This window comes from Struthio camelus, chromosome 2 (genome assembly GCF_040807025.1).
Source record: "Struthio camelus isolate bStrCam1 chromosome 2, bStrCam1.hap1, whole genome shotgun sequence".
In the NCBI taxonomy this organism is placed as follows: Eukaryota; Metazoa; Chordata; class Aves; order Struthioniformes; family Struthionidae; genus Struthio; species Struthio camelus.
In genome coordinates, this window is record NC_090943.1 from 77,999,254 (window position 1) to 78,018,005 (window position 18,752).

The 18,752-nt window shown below is 40.3% G+C and overlaps 1 protein-coding gene across 1 annotated transcript in view; it reads right to left on the reverse strand.

The window, feature by feature from the left end:
* Positions 1-13,128: 13,128 nt before the first annotated feature.
* Positions 13,129-18,752, reverse strand: part of TGFBR1 (transforming growth factor beta receptor 1) — a 35,471-nt gene continuing 29,847 nt past the window's right edge. The window contains exon 9 of the mRNA XM_068931314.1: positions 13,129-17,603. Within this exon, the coding sequence (XP_068787415.1) occupies positions 17,478-17,603 (126 nt within the window). The 3' untranslated portion in view covers positions 13,129-17,477. The remainder of the gene's footprint in view (positions 17,604-18,752) is intronic.

Sequence of the window (18,752 nt, forward strand, 5' to 3'; positions counted from 1 at the left end):
ACATCTATTCTGGAAATACATGCCTTGTCACTCAGGCTCATTGAAGTAAAACATTGCTGAATCAAGCAACAATTCAGACGATCGCATGAACCCCCCCCACCAATGCATTCAAATGGCATGGATTTAATGGCTTCAGCTGTGGGGAAAAAAATTGCATACCTTGTTCTTATAAGCCAAAATATCTACCCATATATTAGCAGACATTTGATAAATTACAAATGGGTATTATCCTATATATTCTATTAAAGCTTAGTCCTTATTAGCACTATAAAATAAAAACTGAATTAAAACATCATAGATACTTCCTTGCCTCTGCCCTTCCCTGTTCTTTCCTGCTCTCTTTTTGTGCACATGCCTCAAAAGGGGCACCACAAGTATCTGCACTCAACATTAGACGCTTTTCCCTGCACAAGAGTAACTTAAAACAGCATCGGTCTAACCACAAACAAGATAAAATTCTCTTTCGTATCTGTAGGTCTGCTCTCCCCATAGGACAGGCCTACTCTTTCGGATGGAAATATTAACTCAAAAGGGAATCATCAGTGGAAGTTTTCTTACTGTCTTAGGAGAACAAAAAACAAATCCAAAGCTACTTCATGCAGGTCTGATTTGGACCAGCCATACCTGTCCAAGAGGGATCTTCAAAGCAGAGAACTTTTAAAAATAATTATTAAAAACTGAAAAAGCCAAGGTAGACAATATACAGAGAAGTAAATTTGAAAAGATCAGTATTATAGGTTCATTTCGTGTTGCAATAAACAGGAATTAACATTACTGATCAACCATATAGAACAACATCATTCTGTTCATTTCAGACATTTGTTCCCTCCCCCCCACCACAAAGTGCTTATGAATGAAACAAAAAAAAAAAGCTAAAAACAAAACTGATAAACACCCACTGCAGTCACAAAAAGGCCAGACGATATCTCTACAGTCTCCAGAAATATTTATATCATACATACACACACAAAAATTCACATCACCTGACTTCAAGGAGAGGGTTCAGTTGTCTAAGCACAATTTTTAGCATCATTTTAAACACTCTAGGGCATGCCAGCTCTCACTGCAGCCAGATGTAGCTCTCCCATGCTTTTTGTGTCATATCAGCTTGCCTGGAGCAGATGTGTTAGATAGGCTTCAGCTGCCAAAATAGATGTCCCAGGCTTTTTTTTTTAGGCAACTGAGCCCACTCTAGATGTGTAACTTAGGTACCTGAATTCTCTAAATGGACTTATAAGCTATATGACACAAATGCCAGTCTCCTCTCCACCCCCTTACTTTGTCCAGGAATGCACTGGAGAAGCTTGAAAGACATGCTGTCCTAACATTTTATCTAGTAAGAACAAATAAGTTGAGTTTAAAGACAAATTCACACTTCCTCCAGAAAATAAAACGGAAAAAAAAAATTCAAAATATCCCAGAAGGCCCGTAAAAAGCACCTCGAAATCTTAAAGGAGGCTCCACATCGTTGGCTGAGTTGCTTTGAAAAACACAGTCATTTGTTCCGTATTACAACATAACATCCATAACTTCTAACCCATAACGTAATTCAACTCCTACCCAAAAGCAATTGTGTTCAGCCAACTAAAAGGCAACAACTGGATAGTTGAGCAAAGCGTAAGGTCTCCTGGCCTGACAATCACTGTACATGTAGCTCCAGACAGTGGCATAAACACTGTGAAATGAAGTCGACTTATCTTCCTTGAGGAAGGCTTGCAAGCTAAGAATTATTTTAAAAAGAAAAACATCATGATACAAACATAATGCAAGTATTTCTGAAGGTTTTAATAAAGAAATGGCTATGCAGGACCAGCAATGGCTATGCAAGGTCCAGGCTGTTGGAGCTAACCAACAGCCAGTGATGGCCAGCTGTCTCACCTCTTTACCTCTCCATGATCATCTCTGATTTTAAAACCATTTTCCTTGGAGTAACTGAGAGCATCCCATCTTCTAAAAACCTCCTGCTGCACAATAAAAATTCAAAAGATGTGAAAGTGATAAATTAAATCAAGGATGAAAAATCAAGGCTAGGAAAGTGAGAAAGAAAGAAAGAAACCAAGCTGTAGCTCTAACAGTTCTTGCACCATCTGCACATACGAGGAGGTGCTAGACAGAATTTTACTGATGCATCCTATTTTGAAGATGACGTTGAAAGTAGTCTAAGTATTGCGTTGTCTATACCATTATTGTTGTTATTTCACGCAGAAGAATGGCTGTGCTGCCATTCCGAGGGACCTGGACAGGCTGGAGAGCTGGCTGGAGAGGAACCTCATGAAGTTCAACAAAGGGAAGTACACAGTCCAGCACCTGGGGAGGAATAACCCCCATGCAGCAGTAGAGGCTGGGGGCTGACCTGCTGGGAAGCAGCTGCACAGAGGAGGACCCGGGAGTGCTGGTGGACAACAAGTTGAGCGTGAGCCAGCAATACAGCCTTGTGGCCGAGAAGGCCAATGGTGTCCTGGGCTGCATGAGGAAGAGTGTTGCCAGCAGGTGGAGGGAGGTGATCCTGCCCGTCTCCTCAGCCCTGGGGAGGCCTCCCCTGGAGTACTGTGTCCAGTTCTGGGCTCCCCAGGACAAGAGAGACATGGCACTCCTGGAGAGAGCCCAGCGGAGGGCTACCAAGATGATTAGAGGGCTGGAGCAAGAAAGACTGCAAGAGCTGGGCCTGTTCAGCCTGGAGAAGAGAAGATTGAGAGGGGATCTCATCAACGTGTACAAGTATCTGAAGGGGGAGTGTCAAGAGGATGAGGCCAGCCTCTTCTCCGTGGTGCCCAGCAACAGGACAAGAGGCAACGGGCAGAAACTGAACCACAGGCAGTTCCACCTGAACCTGAGAAAAAACTTCTTCACTGGGAGGGTGACAGAGCATTGGAACAGGTTGCCCAGAGAGATAGTGTAGTCTCCTTCCCTGGAGATATTCAAAACCCGTCTGGATGTGATCCTGGGCAATATGCTCCAGGTGACCCTGCTTGAACAGGGAGGTTGGACTAGATGATCTCCAGAGGTCCCATCCAACCTAAACGATTCTGTGATTCTGTGATTCTGTAACAGTATCAAGACTGATTTCTTCTCTATTCTTCCATGAAAATATATAGGCAAAGTTTCAAAAAGCTATTCTCTTAGGAAAGAGGTAAGGTTAGAGACCCCACTCCACAGTAGGATGTTAACAGAAGAAGGCATAGCCCGATTAAATTGTTCGGAAATCTACCCTTGGCAATGTGTGAGAACAGAGTGCAACCTCTACCGGAGGTTACTAAATGGACTCAGACATAATAATCGAGGAGACAAAGTTCTTTAACTCAGAAAGGCAATTAAGACAGTAAATGTCAGTATTAAGAAACATAACCTTAGCACCAAGCTAAAAACCTTTTCAGCTTTTTTAAGTAGGCTCTTGACTTAGTGGCGTTCATTTCATCTTCAAGAGCCAGCCACCACAGAATAAGTCAAGTGAAGATCTTTCAGTTCAGGCAAGACAGTGAGAGGTGACCCCAATAGAGATCTTAAATCAAACTTGCCCGAAACTCATTGGGATTAATATAGTCACTCAAGTTTTGACATCCTTCCCCTCCTGAGAAAATTACTCTTGCAAAGAAGGAATATGAGGAAAAGAATATATCAGATTTCCTGATCACAACATCAGGAATAATCAGTGTTAGTGCAGGTACCAGAACTGTGCTAAAGTGAAAGATCAGGTAATTCTTATTTTGCTCTGAGGCAAAGAAAAACTTAGAGAAAGAGCAAGAAAACAGGGAAGCATTCCACAGGGGAATGATAAAGCTGAGAGGGGGCATTTTTTCAACTGGAACTCAAGGTTTAGCGGGGTGGAAAGGACAGTTTTCACACGCATAATAAAACAGAATTTTTATCTCTGAAGGTGTAATGGAGAACATCTTAGCAATTACAAATTACTGTAATTCAAAAAATTGCCTTTAAGTTTTCAAAACTCCACAGCATCATCTTTTTCTGCTTCCTGCTTCAGAGATCTCTACCAATATGTCTCACCTCATCTTGTACAGAACTTCACTTTAATACTTGGCTGCTTTTCAACTACAATAATATGGTGCTTCAGCACATAAAACTAATCTAATCTAAGATCTAATACGACAAAGTCCAATTTGTTATTAAATCAGATTTCCTACATACATGCCTCCCAAAAAGCTAATGTGCTACAGAAGACTGAATCTGCTAATTTTTAAGACCTCAGAACTATTTTTGTATCTCACAAATCAGTAGTTTGGTACATTACCCATTGGAAATACCCATACAATAGGCTGAAAAGCAAGAATCCATGTCAATATAGTCAACCAACTTTTAATTCCCTCAAAATGACTTTTGTACGGAAAATTTTACTGAATTTTTGCAGCTCCTAGCATGACTATACTGCTGAAATGCATATACGTCTGGTTTTGAGGATGCACAAACCCCAAAAAGAGACTATGTGCTAGTGACAAGGTTTACAGCTGCTGCTATTTTAATTTACTGGAGAACACCCATACCGGCATTAAGCGTGACTGCATTTTGGCTGAGGGCTTGTATTGTTCAAAAAAGTTCATTCAAGTGACTAGAAAATCTAGGTTCTACAAACACGCAAACATAAGCAAACACGTAACAACTAGACAGCAAGCATGGTATCAAAGACATAACTTACTTTGGCATCGCTTACTATGTTCCTATACCAATTATGAATTTGACCCCTGGGACTATACTCAAAAAATTCCCCGGCCCACTGTGTAGAATCGTATGGGAATACATGACTAGTGGAAAAATGCATGAACACACATTTCAAAGTCAGAATGTCAACATCTCAGAATCAACTTGGAATTTATCATCAGTTCTCCCTCTACTTCTTTTCATAAGCCTGTTACTATTTCTAAATACTTTAACTGAAATCCACAATAAAGTAAATGATCTTGAAATCTAACGTTATTCCCTGTGGGCTGATGACCAATGGCAAGAATCACAACTGTGACCTCCTGTTCTAGAAGTACAAGCATCTACTGACCAAGCTAAAAGAGGCAGGTATATAATCTCAAAAAGTGCATTGCTCCACAAATATTTATGCAACAAAGAGCTATGAATATGTCTACAGTAACAGGTAACGCAGAGCAATCAGAACAGATGGGTAGATTAGAACAGCTAATGCTAAGGACCCTGCATCTACAATACACCTTTTAGGATTTTACTTTAAACCTTCTTATCTAGCCTGGTCCTTCATATTGAATAAGTCCTTTAAACACATGGTTTGAAGCCGTCCAAAGGAAAGCTATACCACAAATCTTTGCTTTCTGGACTGTAGCCCTTTAGGGAGTAATTAGAAAGTGCCACATCATCCTCACAAGGATGAGGGTACTACATCTATTGCTGGTTTTAAGACATTCCTTACGCATGCAAGCTTTGTTTCTGTTACTGCTCATTGCAAGTGACGCCTGCCAAATGAATCATCTGTCATCTTCAAGCATGGTCAGCAGCCAAAAAAAACCAAAAACCAACAGAGGGAGGATGAGAGCACAGTAGGCTTAATACTGCCGTAGCTACTCAAGGAGAACACCACATACTAACACACATTGGCCCCTTTGGATATTCTTTCGTCTGAGAAAGACAAGAAGCAACACGACTTTCTAGGTGTTCTTGCCACAGTGACTGCTTTGCCCTTGGTCTGCCAAAGATTCTCAGTATTCTAGGTCAACTCAGACTGGTGAGAACATGCTGATCTTTAAGATGTAGGACATCAGTAGCAGTTGCAAAAATTTTCAGATGTGGAAGGGCACAGTCCAAGTCTTCTGCCACGACTTCACCAGGTTTTTGAAGGAGATTTTGAGAGCCCATACTCCCAACAGTCAGTTGCCAAACATTTTCAGTAGACAAGTCCACAAGATGGAGGTCTTTCTAGCCATCCTTCATATCTTCTCTGTGCAACCCAGCTAGACCAGGTTGCTCAAGACCTCAGCGAATTAAGTTTTGAAAATCCCCGAAGATGAAGAGTCCATAATCTCTCTGGGCAACCTACTCCTGTGCTTAATCACCTTCCTGGTGAAGAGTGTTTTCCTTAGGTCCAGTCAGAATTTCCAACTTGTAACTGCTACTACCTCTTGTTCTTTAGCTGAGTCTGGCTCCGTCTTCTCTATACAAACTGCAGGTGAATGCTCTGTCCTCTGCAACCTCTGAGAGGATTTGTGTAAGCCTTTCCATCCCACCTGGTATTAAGGACCAGCTTCTCCCATAGCTGTATGCCTAGCTCCCTACCTGCAATCTCAGGATGGCAGTTGAGTCTGGGATGTTACCTGTGTCCTCCCTGCTGAGGGGCACAACCACACCAAGTGTTCACAGCCTAGAGTGGAACAAGGAAGCATGTGATTACATGTTGCTGTGTTTTGCATTGGATCACTTATCATGAACTGATATAAAAGTAACGGATTCTCAAGACCTACGTTACTTTCTGCTGCTCACTTCATCATCTCTTCTGGATAGCTCCAGTTATATCTCCTCTACTCTTCTATGCCCCTTTTAACCTCTACTGCATACTGGCAACACCTGGGATCGCTACCTCAAGAGCTCTCAAGACACTTCACATGCCTCTAAGATTTAGACAAACAGGTAGCAAGCAGGAACGACCAGAACACTGGCTTCAAGAACATACTACTACTCCAAACCGAAACATTCATACAGAGAAACCCTACAATGAAAGTAGAAAAGATGATGTAGCTTTTACATATTTGTGTTAAAAATTGCCCATAAAATAGATTTGCTACACACTGCAGTTATTTTGCTTGGTTAAAGTGAATTTTTGAATTGCTTCAAACTGCTTCACTAAAGTGCCACAGTATTCAAATAAAGTATCAGTCTTTGAGCAGACATTCACTGGTGCACAGCTCCACTGATATTTCCTTTCTATTCTGCAAGTTCTTCTCATTGCAGGCTATGCAATACCTCTTGAAACTACTGAGACCATGGGATTTCAAAGTAAAAATACGTGCTCGATTCCTCCCATTTCAACCAATACTTCACCTTGTTAGACATCATTGCTTAATACTGAATCTTCATACTACTTCACACAAACAGGCTGATGCAGATATACTTTAATGCACCCAATAACTTCAGAGCCAGGACACACAAAAGCACCTACAGAAAAAGCAACAAAATGAGATCATTTTACTTGAATTTCTCAGAGTTCTCAGAAGGAAGTGTTCCTTCACACAAGTTTCCTTGGTGCTTTACCAAACAAGCACAGATTTGGGGGATCTGACACCTACAGAGTGGGCTCAAAATATTAGAGACATGCATCAAGTTCATCCCTGTGCTGTAACACACCAAATCTGTGTAACAGAGACCGCTCAATTAAAAAAAAAAAAAAAAAGTGACTAATTCAACTGCTGCATGCATTACTTTGCCAGGCATACCAACAAAAATAGCATCAAAAAAAAGTCTGCAGATTTTTGTGTCAAGTTTACATTTTAACCTTTCTTATATCTGCTTTGAGTTTCCAGATTAGCAATAATCTGAAAAATTTCAGTGAGATCTGGCGTAACGAGCACTTGATCAGCAAGTCTGATCAGCTTAAAAGAAAGAAGTTATTTATATTGAATTCATCGCTAGAATGCTTCCTCTTCATAAGTTAATAAAAAAAAAATACTGAATCATTACATAAGGGACAAAAAAGAAAGTATTCTGTGTGGTAAATTAACAGTTGGATTTTAAAAAATCCTAATGTATCAATAGTTTTCTTCCTGCAAGTTTAGCTGTTATTTCATTAGCATGAGCAGTTTAAAATGTGTGAGGGGTATTCTTAGGCGTAGTTCTAACTCCTCAGCCCTCGTTTAAAAATCCATACAAACACATAAACTTAAAAATCAGTAACAGTACGTATGCCAAATTCCTGAACAGCTTCCACAGCCTTCCCGTTACTGACAGCTGGAGAGGTCTAGTTTTATAACTGAGCTCATTAAAAATATTCTCTAAACTTGAGAAAGTTGACTTTTCGTCTCCATTTAGTTATTCAAATACCAACGAAGGCTGCACTTCTGCACTGGGCCCTCTCAGCAGGGTTTGTCCTGCTGTTGTTTCCTTCGAGGAGGAGGTGATGATTGCAGATAGCACCCCATCTCAGAGAGGATGGATTTGAATCTCATTGTCAAGAAGTCTCTGGGAGACTCAAGGCTGTAGGTTAGCTGGGGTTGTCTGGGCGTTTTATCCACAACGTAATAAAGTTAACTAAAAAACATGCTTTTTTTTTTTTTTTTTTTACTTGAAAGACTCAGAAACAATTCTAACCACCCCAACACATAATTATCGGAGCCATAAAACCACGGCAGTCAATCACTATGTCAGCAGAGTGCTTTAATACGACAGCACGGTCATAAGCATTCTCATCCAACGCAGCCACGAACGTTACACGCTGCCAATTCCAAGCCAAAAACACTCCTCTAAATAAAAGCCTGACCACGCAAATCATTATCCAGGCACTGACGCTTCTTCTGATGCGGCGAAACTTTCTTTTTTTCCTTTTCTTTCTCCTAAAAAAGCTCAGCTCAGCCGCTCACAAGCACACTCCCGCAAACGTAACCCGCCCCGAAGGCACCCGAGCGGCCAGGGGCCGCCCGGCCTCCAGAGCCACCGCGCCCCACGCCGCCTGCCCAGCGCCCCAGGACGAGGAGCCGACCGCGCTCTTCCCGCCCGCTGCCCAGCCCCGGCAGGGCCGCAAGGCGCCTGTCCTCGGCCTCGCTGGGCGGAGCCGCCGCCGCCGCCACAGGGGCTCGGCTTCCCGCTCAGCCCCCGCCAGCCGGGGGGAGGGGGAGGGGCGCCGCGGAGGAGCCGTTAACGGCCCCGAGGAGCCGCTGGCGCCCCCTTGGCGGGAGCTCCCCCGCCGAGCCGCGGCCCTCCACGCCGAGGCGGCAGAGGGGCCGCTCGGGGGAGCCCCTGCGCCTCGCTGCGGCCGCCCAGCGCCGCCCGGAGCGGCCGCCCGAGCGGCCCCGAGCAGGCTGGGTGGGGCGAGGGCTTCCCCCTGCGCAGTAGGTATTAAAAAGAACCTATTGCAACACCCTGACAACTTGTTTTGTTTTTTGGGTTCTTTTTTTTGTGTGTTTGGTTTTTAAAGGAATTTCCCCCGGGCACAAAAAACAGCTGGAAGTTTTGCACTTTTTAGCTGACCTCTAACTTGGGTTTGCCCAACTTGAATCTCATAAGAAATCAGCCTCATAAAAATAATAAAACGAGGCATTGCTAATATGTTTTTTAACTTCCATTCTTGTGATTTTGACCTTTGCTAGACAAAGCAGTACAGCGCATAGAAGGGACGCGGGCGTGTCTAGAGGCGCCGGGGCCGGGGCTAGCAGCGCCCCCGCCCTCCGGCTGGCCCGCAGGCCGGGTTTGTACAGTCGGCCTTCGCCCCACGCTAGCCCGCGGACAGCAGGATCAGCGAGCGCTTTCTCCTGGTCGGCACCGTACTTGAACTCTCTGCCTCAATATTAGCTTTTTCATTGTTCTAGCAACAGTAAAGACCAGCAGCATCAGCAAGCACTACCTTAGCAGCCTTCTTTCCATAGGACCGACGCTAAAGGAGCCTACCCAAAAAACTCCTCGTCCAAATACACGAGTGGAGTAAACAGAACAGGGATCAAGATCTCGGCTTTGCCTCCGCAGGGGAGGGAAGGGAGGCTCGTATTTATTTAGGCTAAAATTTTCCATCCTCAGTGTACAGGTTAAAACCTGCAAGTTAAACTAAGTGCAAGGTTAAAGCCCCTTGCTTCCAGAAGGGGGAACGGCAAGGTGTCAAATTTGATCTTTTGCAAGAGAAAGGTACTGATATGTAAAGGAAGCTCCCCTACTACAAATCAGCGTGCAAAGAATCTTAGAAGTTAAAGACTGATTGACTGGTAGTTGACTAGACAGACTAGTCACAAGAGCCACTTGCTGCAGCAGTTATCTTGTATGCTGTGTCCTATATCCGGGACGGTCCATTTAGACATAGCGCAGGAGCTTTTGCATTACACGTGCTATGGTGTCCATGGCCTGCTCTGTCTGAGCAGGATGCATTCGCTGCTGCCCTGCATTCCTAGCTGGTGCCTCTGACAAGAGGCATGGACATCTCGTTCATGCAGCACCATTATATCAAGCAGATGGTCCTGATGAGCATCAAAATATGGTGGAAAGCTAGTTTTCATTATACGATCATATTAAGACAGCGCCTGAAGCTAGCAAACTATTTAGCAAATCAAGCATGCAATCATGGACTGTGAACGAGCAGGTACCACGCGCTTAGAGCAATTCTGTAAAGACTCTGTTATGTCTCTACCATTTTCTTTTAAATATTCATGTTTTTATATGTAAGCTCAGTACACCTCAAACCTCTCCCACTTCCTAAACTGACATTCTTTGCTATGAGATGTAATTTAAAAACAAAACAAGTATTATACATCTTCATCACTTTCAAATCTGACACTATTCCATGAATGCAAATTTTTCAGGCGACATAAAGGGACTGTGGCTATTCGCAAGGTTCATAGCATTTGCCTTCTCTAGGCAAGTTTCTTAGGCATTTCACCTGAATTAGTTCAAACCTATCATATTTTCTTATTTCATAATCATTTAGTTTTCAAAATAGCTGTTCAAGTTTTTGTGCTAGTGACTGTAAAACGTGGAAAAACAGAAAATACCAGAAGGCTTTTGCCATTCTGTGGCCTTCAGTATCCTAAAATGAACTAAATTCTGGAAAGATTGATGTCTTTTCCATAGCTCTTGACTAAGCCAGCTTTAAAAGCTAATGGTACACTGAAAGACAAACTTGAATAGGATAGTATTTCAAATAAAGGAGCTCAGATCTGCTGAGCAAGCAGAATAAAAATGAAAAGGCTTATAATTTTCTCCCTCCCCCAGAATGCTATCAGATGGTCACCCTCGTCTTCCAGATTTTTTCAATCCAGCCTTTTTTTGTAAGTTTTCAGAGTTTAAAACAAATGATATAGGTCTTTCATTTCCTTAATCACCTCTCCCTGCTCTCCTCCTTTAGAGGGCCTTGCACTGACTCTCTCCTTTCCTGATTGCTCCACCTTCCACTCCAGAAGCTTCCCACAGATGTACATGCTCAGCAGCTCCTAGGTAGAGTGTCATTTCCACCTGACAGTTTCCTTTTAGGTGGTTTGGACCAGTGAAGGCTGGGTTAACAGCCACAATTCCTTTAAGCAAAACATACCATGCATTAGCTATGACTAGACCACAGTTAAAGTCCATCATAATTTCATTTAACTGCACACTGCTTTCTACAAAATAGAAGAAAAAAACGTTTGCTGAGTATTTCTAGTCAAGAAATAATAAAAGCTGTCCAAAACATGGCTTGGTCATTGCACATTTTGGAGGCTATTGCTTTGCATAGCCACAAGTAGGTATTTATCTTGGGTTCTACACGTTCCAGCAACCAAGCCTGCCTCGATCAAAATGAATAGCTTTGTGCCAGGCTGAATGAGTTTGACTTATTTTTAACTGTAGGAAACTTATGAATGGGTTGTTTCTTTGTTGAGGTTGTTGGTGTTAAATAGGCAGAGATGTGATTTGCAGCATGGGTCATACTGGAATTTTACATTATATTCGGCATCTCAGTGAGCAGATCTCCTGTAAAACATAGTAGAGGAAGTAGAAGCTCACACACATTCATTGCCCTTTTACCTTTGTCACAGAAGAGCGGTGGAGTGTTTTGATTTTTCAAGTAGAAAATACACCCCAGTTTTGTTGAGATTTTTTTTTTCCTTCTTGAACAACCAGAATTTTGATAATTACTTCTGCACAACAAGGCTTGCTATTTAAGGTAGCTTGCAGCCCTACTGGAGTCTGCAGCTCCTCTAAACTTGTCTTTAAACATGTCACAGCAGCAACTCCAGGCGGCTAAGTTACTTGGGACAGTTGTTTGCTGTTCACGGGTTTGGAGCTGTTCGTTTCAGTTGGCTGGCCTTGAGAGAGGCATAAATCACAGCAAGACCCCCAAAAGATGACTACATCTATTTTGTCAAATCCTTGTAGTACGGTCGAACAATTATACAAAAGTATATTCCACTCAGGTCAAAAGCACCTGTCCAGAGGAATAATTGTTTACAATCAAGTGCATCTTTTTACTGTATTTTAGTAACCTAATTTTAGCCTAAACCTTATCCTCAAAGCACAAAAGCCTGTACTTAATAAAAATTTAAGCATAATAGACAACAAGACTTTTCTTCTGCTTGGAGATTTGACAGGGATTTACGGTTGTACTGAATTTTAGCTCTTTGCAGTAGTGGGGAATCAGTATTGGCTTAGTCACTTATGGGAGAGAAGTGTGTTTTCATCCTTTAACTGAGCAGAGGTAAGGCAACATATATTTATTGTGCCGGTTCCCCATATGGGGAGGTGACCCACCTGACTCTAGCATAGGATAGCAGAGACCTACCTGAGGAGCAGCCACGTAATCTCACCTCCTTGGAAAGAGGTTAAAAGAGGAACACAGCATTTTGACATAGCTTTTGGTTTTCTCTGGACACCTTGAGAATTCCCAGTTTGGGAGAGCACTTCTTACTGCAAATTCCTTTTTGATAAAGATCTGCTATTTGCTGGGCCAAAACTAATAGCTGCACATAAGATTATGAAAGGGCAAGATGTCACTTTTGTTGTTGTGGCTGTGTCTTCACCCTCCTTCAGCAATAACTGTAGTATCTGTTTCTGTGCAAAACTTGATTATAAACTATCCAATGCAACACAAATAAGCTGATTTTACTTCTGCATTGAGGTCAGATGTTCAGGTCTCTTGCAAGTCTCATCAGATCTGTTTACACTGAAGTAGACCTAACGGAGAAGCAAAATTTTCAAAACAGTCATTGGTTATTTCACTCAAGAGCTCAGAGAAAACAGCAAAGTACCTATTCCAACATTGTTGAAGGACACAAGGAGGAAGATCAGGCACTTTGTTATCCATGTGGATACATGCGATGGATTAGCAAGCAGACCCTTTATCATTTCTCTGCTAGTAGAAATTCTTTTAGAGGAAAGGAATACACTAGCACTTCACTGTGACTCCACATTCTGCTAGGTAAGAACACCGAAATATTAAAAAAAATACATATATATATAACACTATCTGTAACTTCCTCCTCTGAAAGACAACACGCGTACTTTGAAAAAAAGTAATTTATTTTCACTGCTTAAATCTCTCTACTGTAGTGTTAGCACTTAACATAAGCATCACTCTTCTACTGTCTATTTACAATCCATTGAAATGTATATTCTACAAATACAATACATATTTTCAGAAATGTAAGGGGAAATACACAATTTTGTAAAATTTAAAAAAAGTGACACTCATCTGTACAGGATCCTCAAATTTATCATCCAAGAAATAAAATTTATACAAGGCAGTATCCACACAGCTATGGAAGGGCAGGTGCTACATTGACAAAGCAGCAAACTTGCAGTTATACAATAAAATACAGGAAATGGATGTGTTTTAGGGCACCAGATAATACATTTAGTACCATTGAAGTTGTAAATTTAGTATACCCATATTTCTAGAAACACATAACTGCAAACCTGGAGAATGTTTTGAAAAATATTAAACATTATATACACATGAGGTAAATGTACCTTGGTCTTTTAAGAGGTAATTTGAGTTTAAAGCAACTGATATAGTGATGTTTTCTTTTACACAAAATGATTAACACCTTGTAATCATTTCAATGGCACAGTATAGACAAGAGAGCTAACTAAAAGGTGAAATTCATGGCAATCACTCTCAGAACCACTATGGAAAAAAATAAAATAGCCTCTTATTTTGACACCTCCATGTCCCTACAGAATCAAAGTCTTTATCCTATATACAAAGGGTTTTTGCTTTGTTTTTTTGTTTTTTTTGGATTACAAGCGGAACCATTTGAGGGTGAAAGTGTGCCATGCTTAGAAAGTCAGCTTGAGAAACATCCCAGAATTCTAGCTTTTAAGGTTGGAAGGTCCCTGAAGAATTCCAGCATTCCAAAAACAACATTTCAAGCTTTTCAGCATCAAATCATTTCCAACATTCCTTATTCTTCATGTCAATATCCACCTGGTCACAAGTCTGTAAACTGAACTGAGGCCTCAATGCTACTAAAATGTCAAACTGATTAAATCCATTAAACTTGAGTGAATGTAAAACGCATTCATATTTACAAAAGACATTTGCATCAGTATTCAGAAATTGTTTTGGTATATACTTGAAATGATATAAAATTAATATTTTGAATGCTAAAATATTTTGGTCCCCGTGGATTTCCAAGAGCAGATCTGGTGATATTACAATCTTAATTTAAAAAATACTTATGTGTACCTGTGTCCATATATATAAGATATGATATTACACAGGTAACATTTAAAGTTACATAATATATACAGACACACCCTTTGTAAAAGGTGCTCACTTTATATAATGGAAAAGAAGAACAAAGCTTTAAGTTGTGGTGTCAGAACTGAGGATACATATAGCTCTACTCAGAATTTTCCTGTTCTGCATTTTAGTGTGAATAATAAGGTTGTCCCCAAGTAATTTTCATAAAGTCACACATTGTATCAAGTCTCCTTTGTGCATTTGTTTTTGCAAGGTTTTATTATAAAATTAAGAATTAGAACAGCCTAAGAATAGTTACTATCAATTCAGGAGAATGAAGACTAGTAGGTGGGTGAGATAACGAATGCAACAAACTACCGTGTAGTTGAAGTAATCTGCATGTCATCATGCTGTTCCGCTGCCTTAGAGTCTCCTCTTTGCAATGCAATAGAACTGCTTCTTATATTTTAGAAGACTAAACATTATTGTGATAAGACTTTGTAGTTGCTAAAAAACAGTAATGAAATTTGATGAATTATTGAAAACTCTCCCATGTCACTGAGATTATCATAAAGACTGGAAGCATGCTGGCAGCCTGACATTTGTAAAATATGACTTATACCATTTGCATCTGTGGTAAAGAAGCAGGCACACCTATGGAAAACTCAGAATTTAACAAAGGCACCAAGTTCTTTTAAATAGGAAATCCTTGAAATTAATATGGGGCTATACTAAATTCTACGTCAGTGCTGAAGTGTTTTCTTTAACTATTTGCCTAGATACATAGGACTTGTTAGAGAAAGATGCCAAATAGATAAACTGGGAGTTTGGTTACGCTTAATCATTTTTTAATCAGTCATAACTGAAAAACTGTGGTGTACACCTTAACTGTCCAGTTGCACAAAGGTATAGTTTACTCCATTTAAAATACCTGCATGAAGTCAACTTTCAACTTTTATAGAGGCCTGAAGCACATCAGCCTGATTGGTCAGATAGTGCAGAACAAACATAAGCCTAACAGCTGTACATCTGTTTAAATTCAATTGTTTCCTGCTAAAAGCTACTTTTTTTTCCCCCCTCCTCCACAGGTGCCACATTCTAGTATGACTAAACTCGTCCATAATGGTGGTTGAATAAATTATTTCAGTATTTACAGTTCAACCTCTGCAGGTCTATAATTTCCACATCATTTAAATCCATCTCCAAGCATGTGTTAAGAATTCGGAAATACCTGAGTGTTATGAACTGCTATGGCTGCTATACCTATACAGCCCAAACAAAAGTCTTATGCCACCTTCTTACTAAAGCCTCTTCTTACTAAAAAAAACCTATCCCTCTTATTGCTTCAGCAACCATATACTACAGATCAAGAAACAGTCTTGACTGCTGCTAACAGCCTTTTATCAAATGATAGTCTTGCCACAGTTACTAGCTTTGTCAAAAATTCTGGAAGTACTGTATGGTGAAGAATGAAAAATAAGAATTAAGGTTACTCTGCATATTGTATAGTAGGATGGGTAGTGATGTGTTCTGGAGAGTAGGAGATTAACTGTTAGGTGGCATGTTAATTACCAGGTGCATTTAAATACAGAAATCCAAATTACTTTTTTTCGGAAATTAATGAAATCAAAGGTCAACCAGCCTCTTCCCAATATTGCAATATGTATACACCCCCCTCCCCCCAGAGACTGCAGTTTTAAAGTTTTCCATGTGGATTCCCCTGTTCCTCCTTAGATGTTGTACATTTGGACAGGAAGCAATTCAATTTATGAACAAAGTTGCCAAAGCTTCCTTAAATTCTCAGGCAAATCTGGACTAAAGCTATGCATATTCTTCTATGTTCTTATGACAACACAAGCCACCATAAGCTTTGTTCTTGTAACTGTGAAGAGGATTGCTGGAATCCTCTGGTCTCAAAGACCTGCAGGTCATCACACACAAAATATATGCACATAAAAAGCTGCTTTTAACTTTCTAGTACAAAAGCCCAAATAAATTCTCCCTAATTACAGGTGCCCTTAATTCTTGTTTAATTGGAAATATTGCTCTGTGAGCCTAAAGACACTGCAGAACTGAACAGAAAATATACTTTTCACAATTGATTTAAAGGAGCAGAACCTCCCTTAAGAACATTTTAATCCTCCTGCTACTTCTCTTAAGTAGACAAGGGCACTTCAAGCATTTTAAAAGTACCACTTGATAAAAAGTCTAATATATAATTATAACTCATGACTTGACAATTACAAAATATGACAGTGAACTAACTAGCTTACACTATTTAAAACTCCTACAGTGGTTTAAAGAATCGCATTTTTGTAAAATTAAAAGATATTTTGAAAATGATGTACTCACTTTCTGAAATAGTTTGAATTAGATCTTAGCTAAGTAAACAAATAAATGACTTTTGAACTTGTAATCTGGAAACCACAAGTACCATAGGCTTTGCATGTTCCTACTGTTTTGCATTAAAAAGACTCAAAAGCGGCACTTACTGGTATAATACAATCTATTTTGAAGGCAATGTAATGTTCTGAGAAAGTGGAGACAAAAAACAGAACAGTAATCACGTAGAAAGTATAGTTGCATAAATTATGTTCCCCACAACTGAATGAGGTCATTTTGTAAATCAAGGTAAGAGTCCAAAAGACAGACAACCCTATAGCTAGCAGAGTATACTGCAATAGTACATTCAAAATCTGAATCAAAGAACTGTGACAGTGGTTCAGAATACTCAATGTACCAGCCAGGACTAAAGTTGCTTAAAGAGCCATCAATGCACTCCAGAACAATTTAGTGAACCAGTTCCATTTTAAAAGTGATCATCTTTTTTTTTTTTTTTTTTTTTTCAGCATAGTTAACTAGAAGTTAAAACCAGCTATCAACTTTCCAAATAAGAAGTTACAGGTTAATAGAAAAATAAAACTAGACTACACAATGTTTTGTAAGTATCCCAGGAAAGAGGTGTTCATAGTGCACAGAAAGGACCCAACACAACTGTTCAGCATGTCCACAAAAATCTTGGGGCTAGTAAGTGATGTTCCTATGAAGTATTAAAAGGCAGCAGTATCCTTCTGTTCCCTCAATGAGGTAGAACAATTAACCTTCGTGACATGCCACCTGGTGCAGATACAGATTTTTACAGTATTCCTCAGTAGCAAATCCAGGATTACATCTTTATCCCCTCCTGTTGACTAAGTTGTGATAATGTTTTCTTAATGCGCAAAGCTGTTAACCTAGCAGCTCCATTGGCATACCAGCATTCCCGCATAATTTTCGCCATTACTCGTAATGCCTGCAAAGGAAAGAAATAATTACAGGCCATTCTGTTCCCATGTAGTGGACTTTTGTTTTTCCTTGGCCTTTTACAATACACATTTCTGAAGTCTATTACTAGTACTACTACTGCATGCAAGAGTGTTGTATTAAAAAATCTGAGTGTCGTATTAACAAGTTTTTTAAATAATAAGTTCTTCAATAAAGTTCTTTAAAATATTCTAGAGAACACTAGCTTTTTCAGTACAACTTCACTCACACTAATATATTTCAGTGAAAAATTAGTAGTTTGACTTAAATGTTTTCTGAAGTTTTGCATTAGACACAAAAATATACTTGTTTTTATTGCACCTCCAGTTGAAAAGCAGTAGTCAAATAGGAAAGGCATCCAAAACTGGTATGAAAGTGCTGTGTAGCTGGGAGTGTACTCAAATCACTTCCCTCAAAGTGCTTTTCAAGGAGTTAGTTTAACATATAAAATTAGACAATTGCTATCAGCTATCTTCCTCAAACTGAAGCTCTCGAATGACTCTGAAAACTCTTTTTTTCTTCTTTCAAACAGCCATTCTTTGAAATCTGTTGCCTGAGAGTAGCGTTCACAATGCAAATAATGTAAAAACTAATGACTAAAGAAAGTATAGCTATAAATTCTGAGATTTTAAACTCTGTTCTATAAAAATGAATGGTTAAGTAAGTTTGCAGGATTGGAATGGCAGCATTTTAAAAACTAATCTGTAGTCTGTGGGTGCATAATGCCTTTCCCTCCCCCCTGCATTCTCTCACTGCATCGTCTCTTTCAGGCCTCCACTTATGTATTTGTTTCACACTTTCCACAACCCATTTCCTTCATCCATCTAAAGTATATCACATCTCAGTCTCATATTCCTACATTAGCCTCCTTCAGCTATTCTGTGTTCTGAACCAGAAAGCATTGGTTCTGGGCCTAGCTGGGCTCCTGGAGCAAGCAATATGAACAGAGTCAGCAGGAAAGCCAGGAGCTTGTTGCTCTGCATGCTGCTGCCTGAGAGCTAGTAAACATAATGGAACTCGCTCCAGAATCAGGTAAGTGCTTCCACAGAGGCATGCTCAGGAGCTGTCATTACATGCAGTAATTACATGCTGTCATTACATGCAGTTTTAAGCCTCGGGCTTACAAGATTCTCAGCTT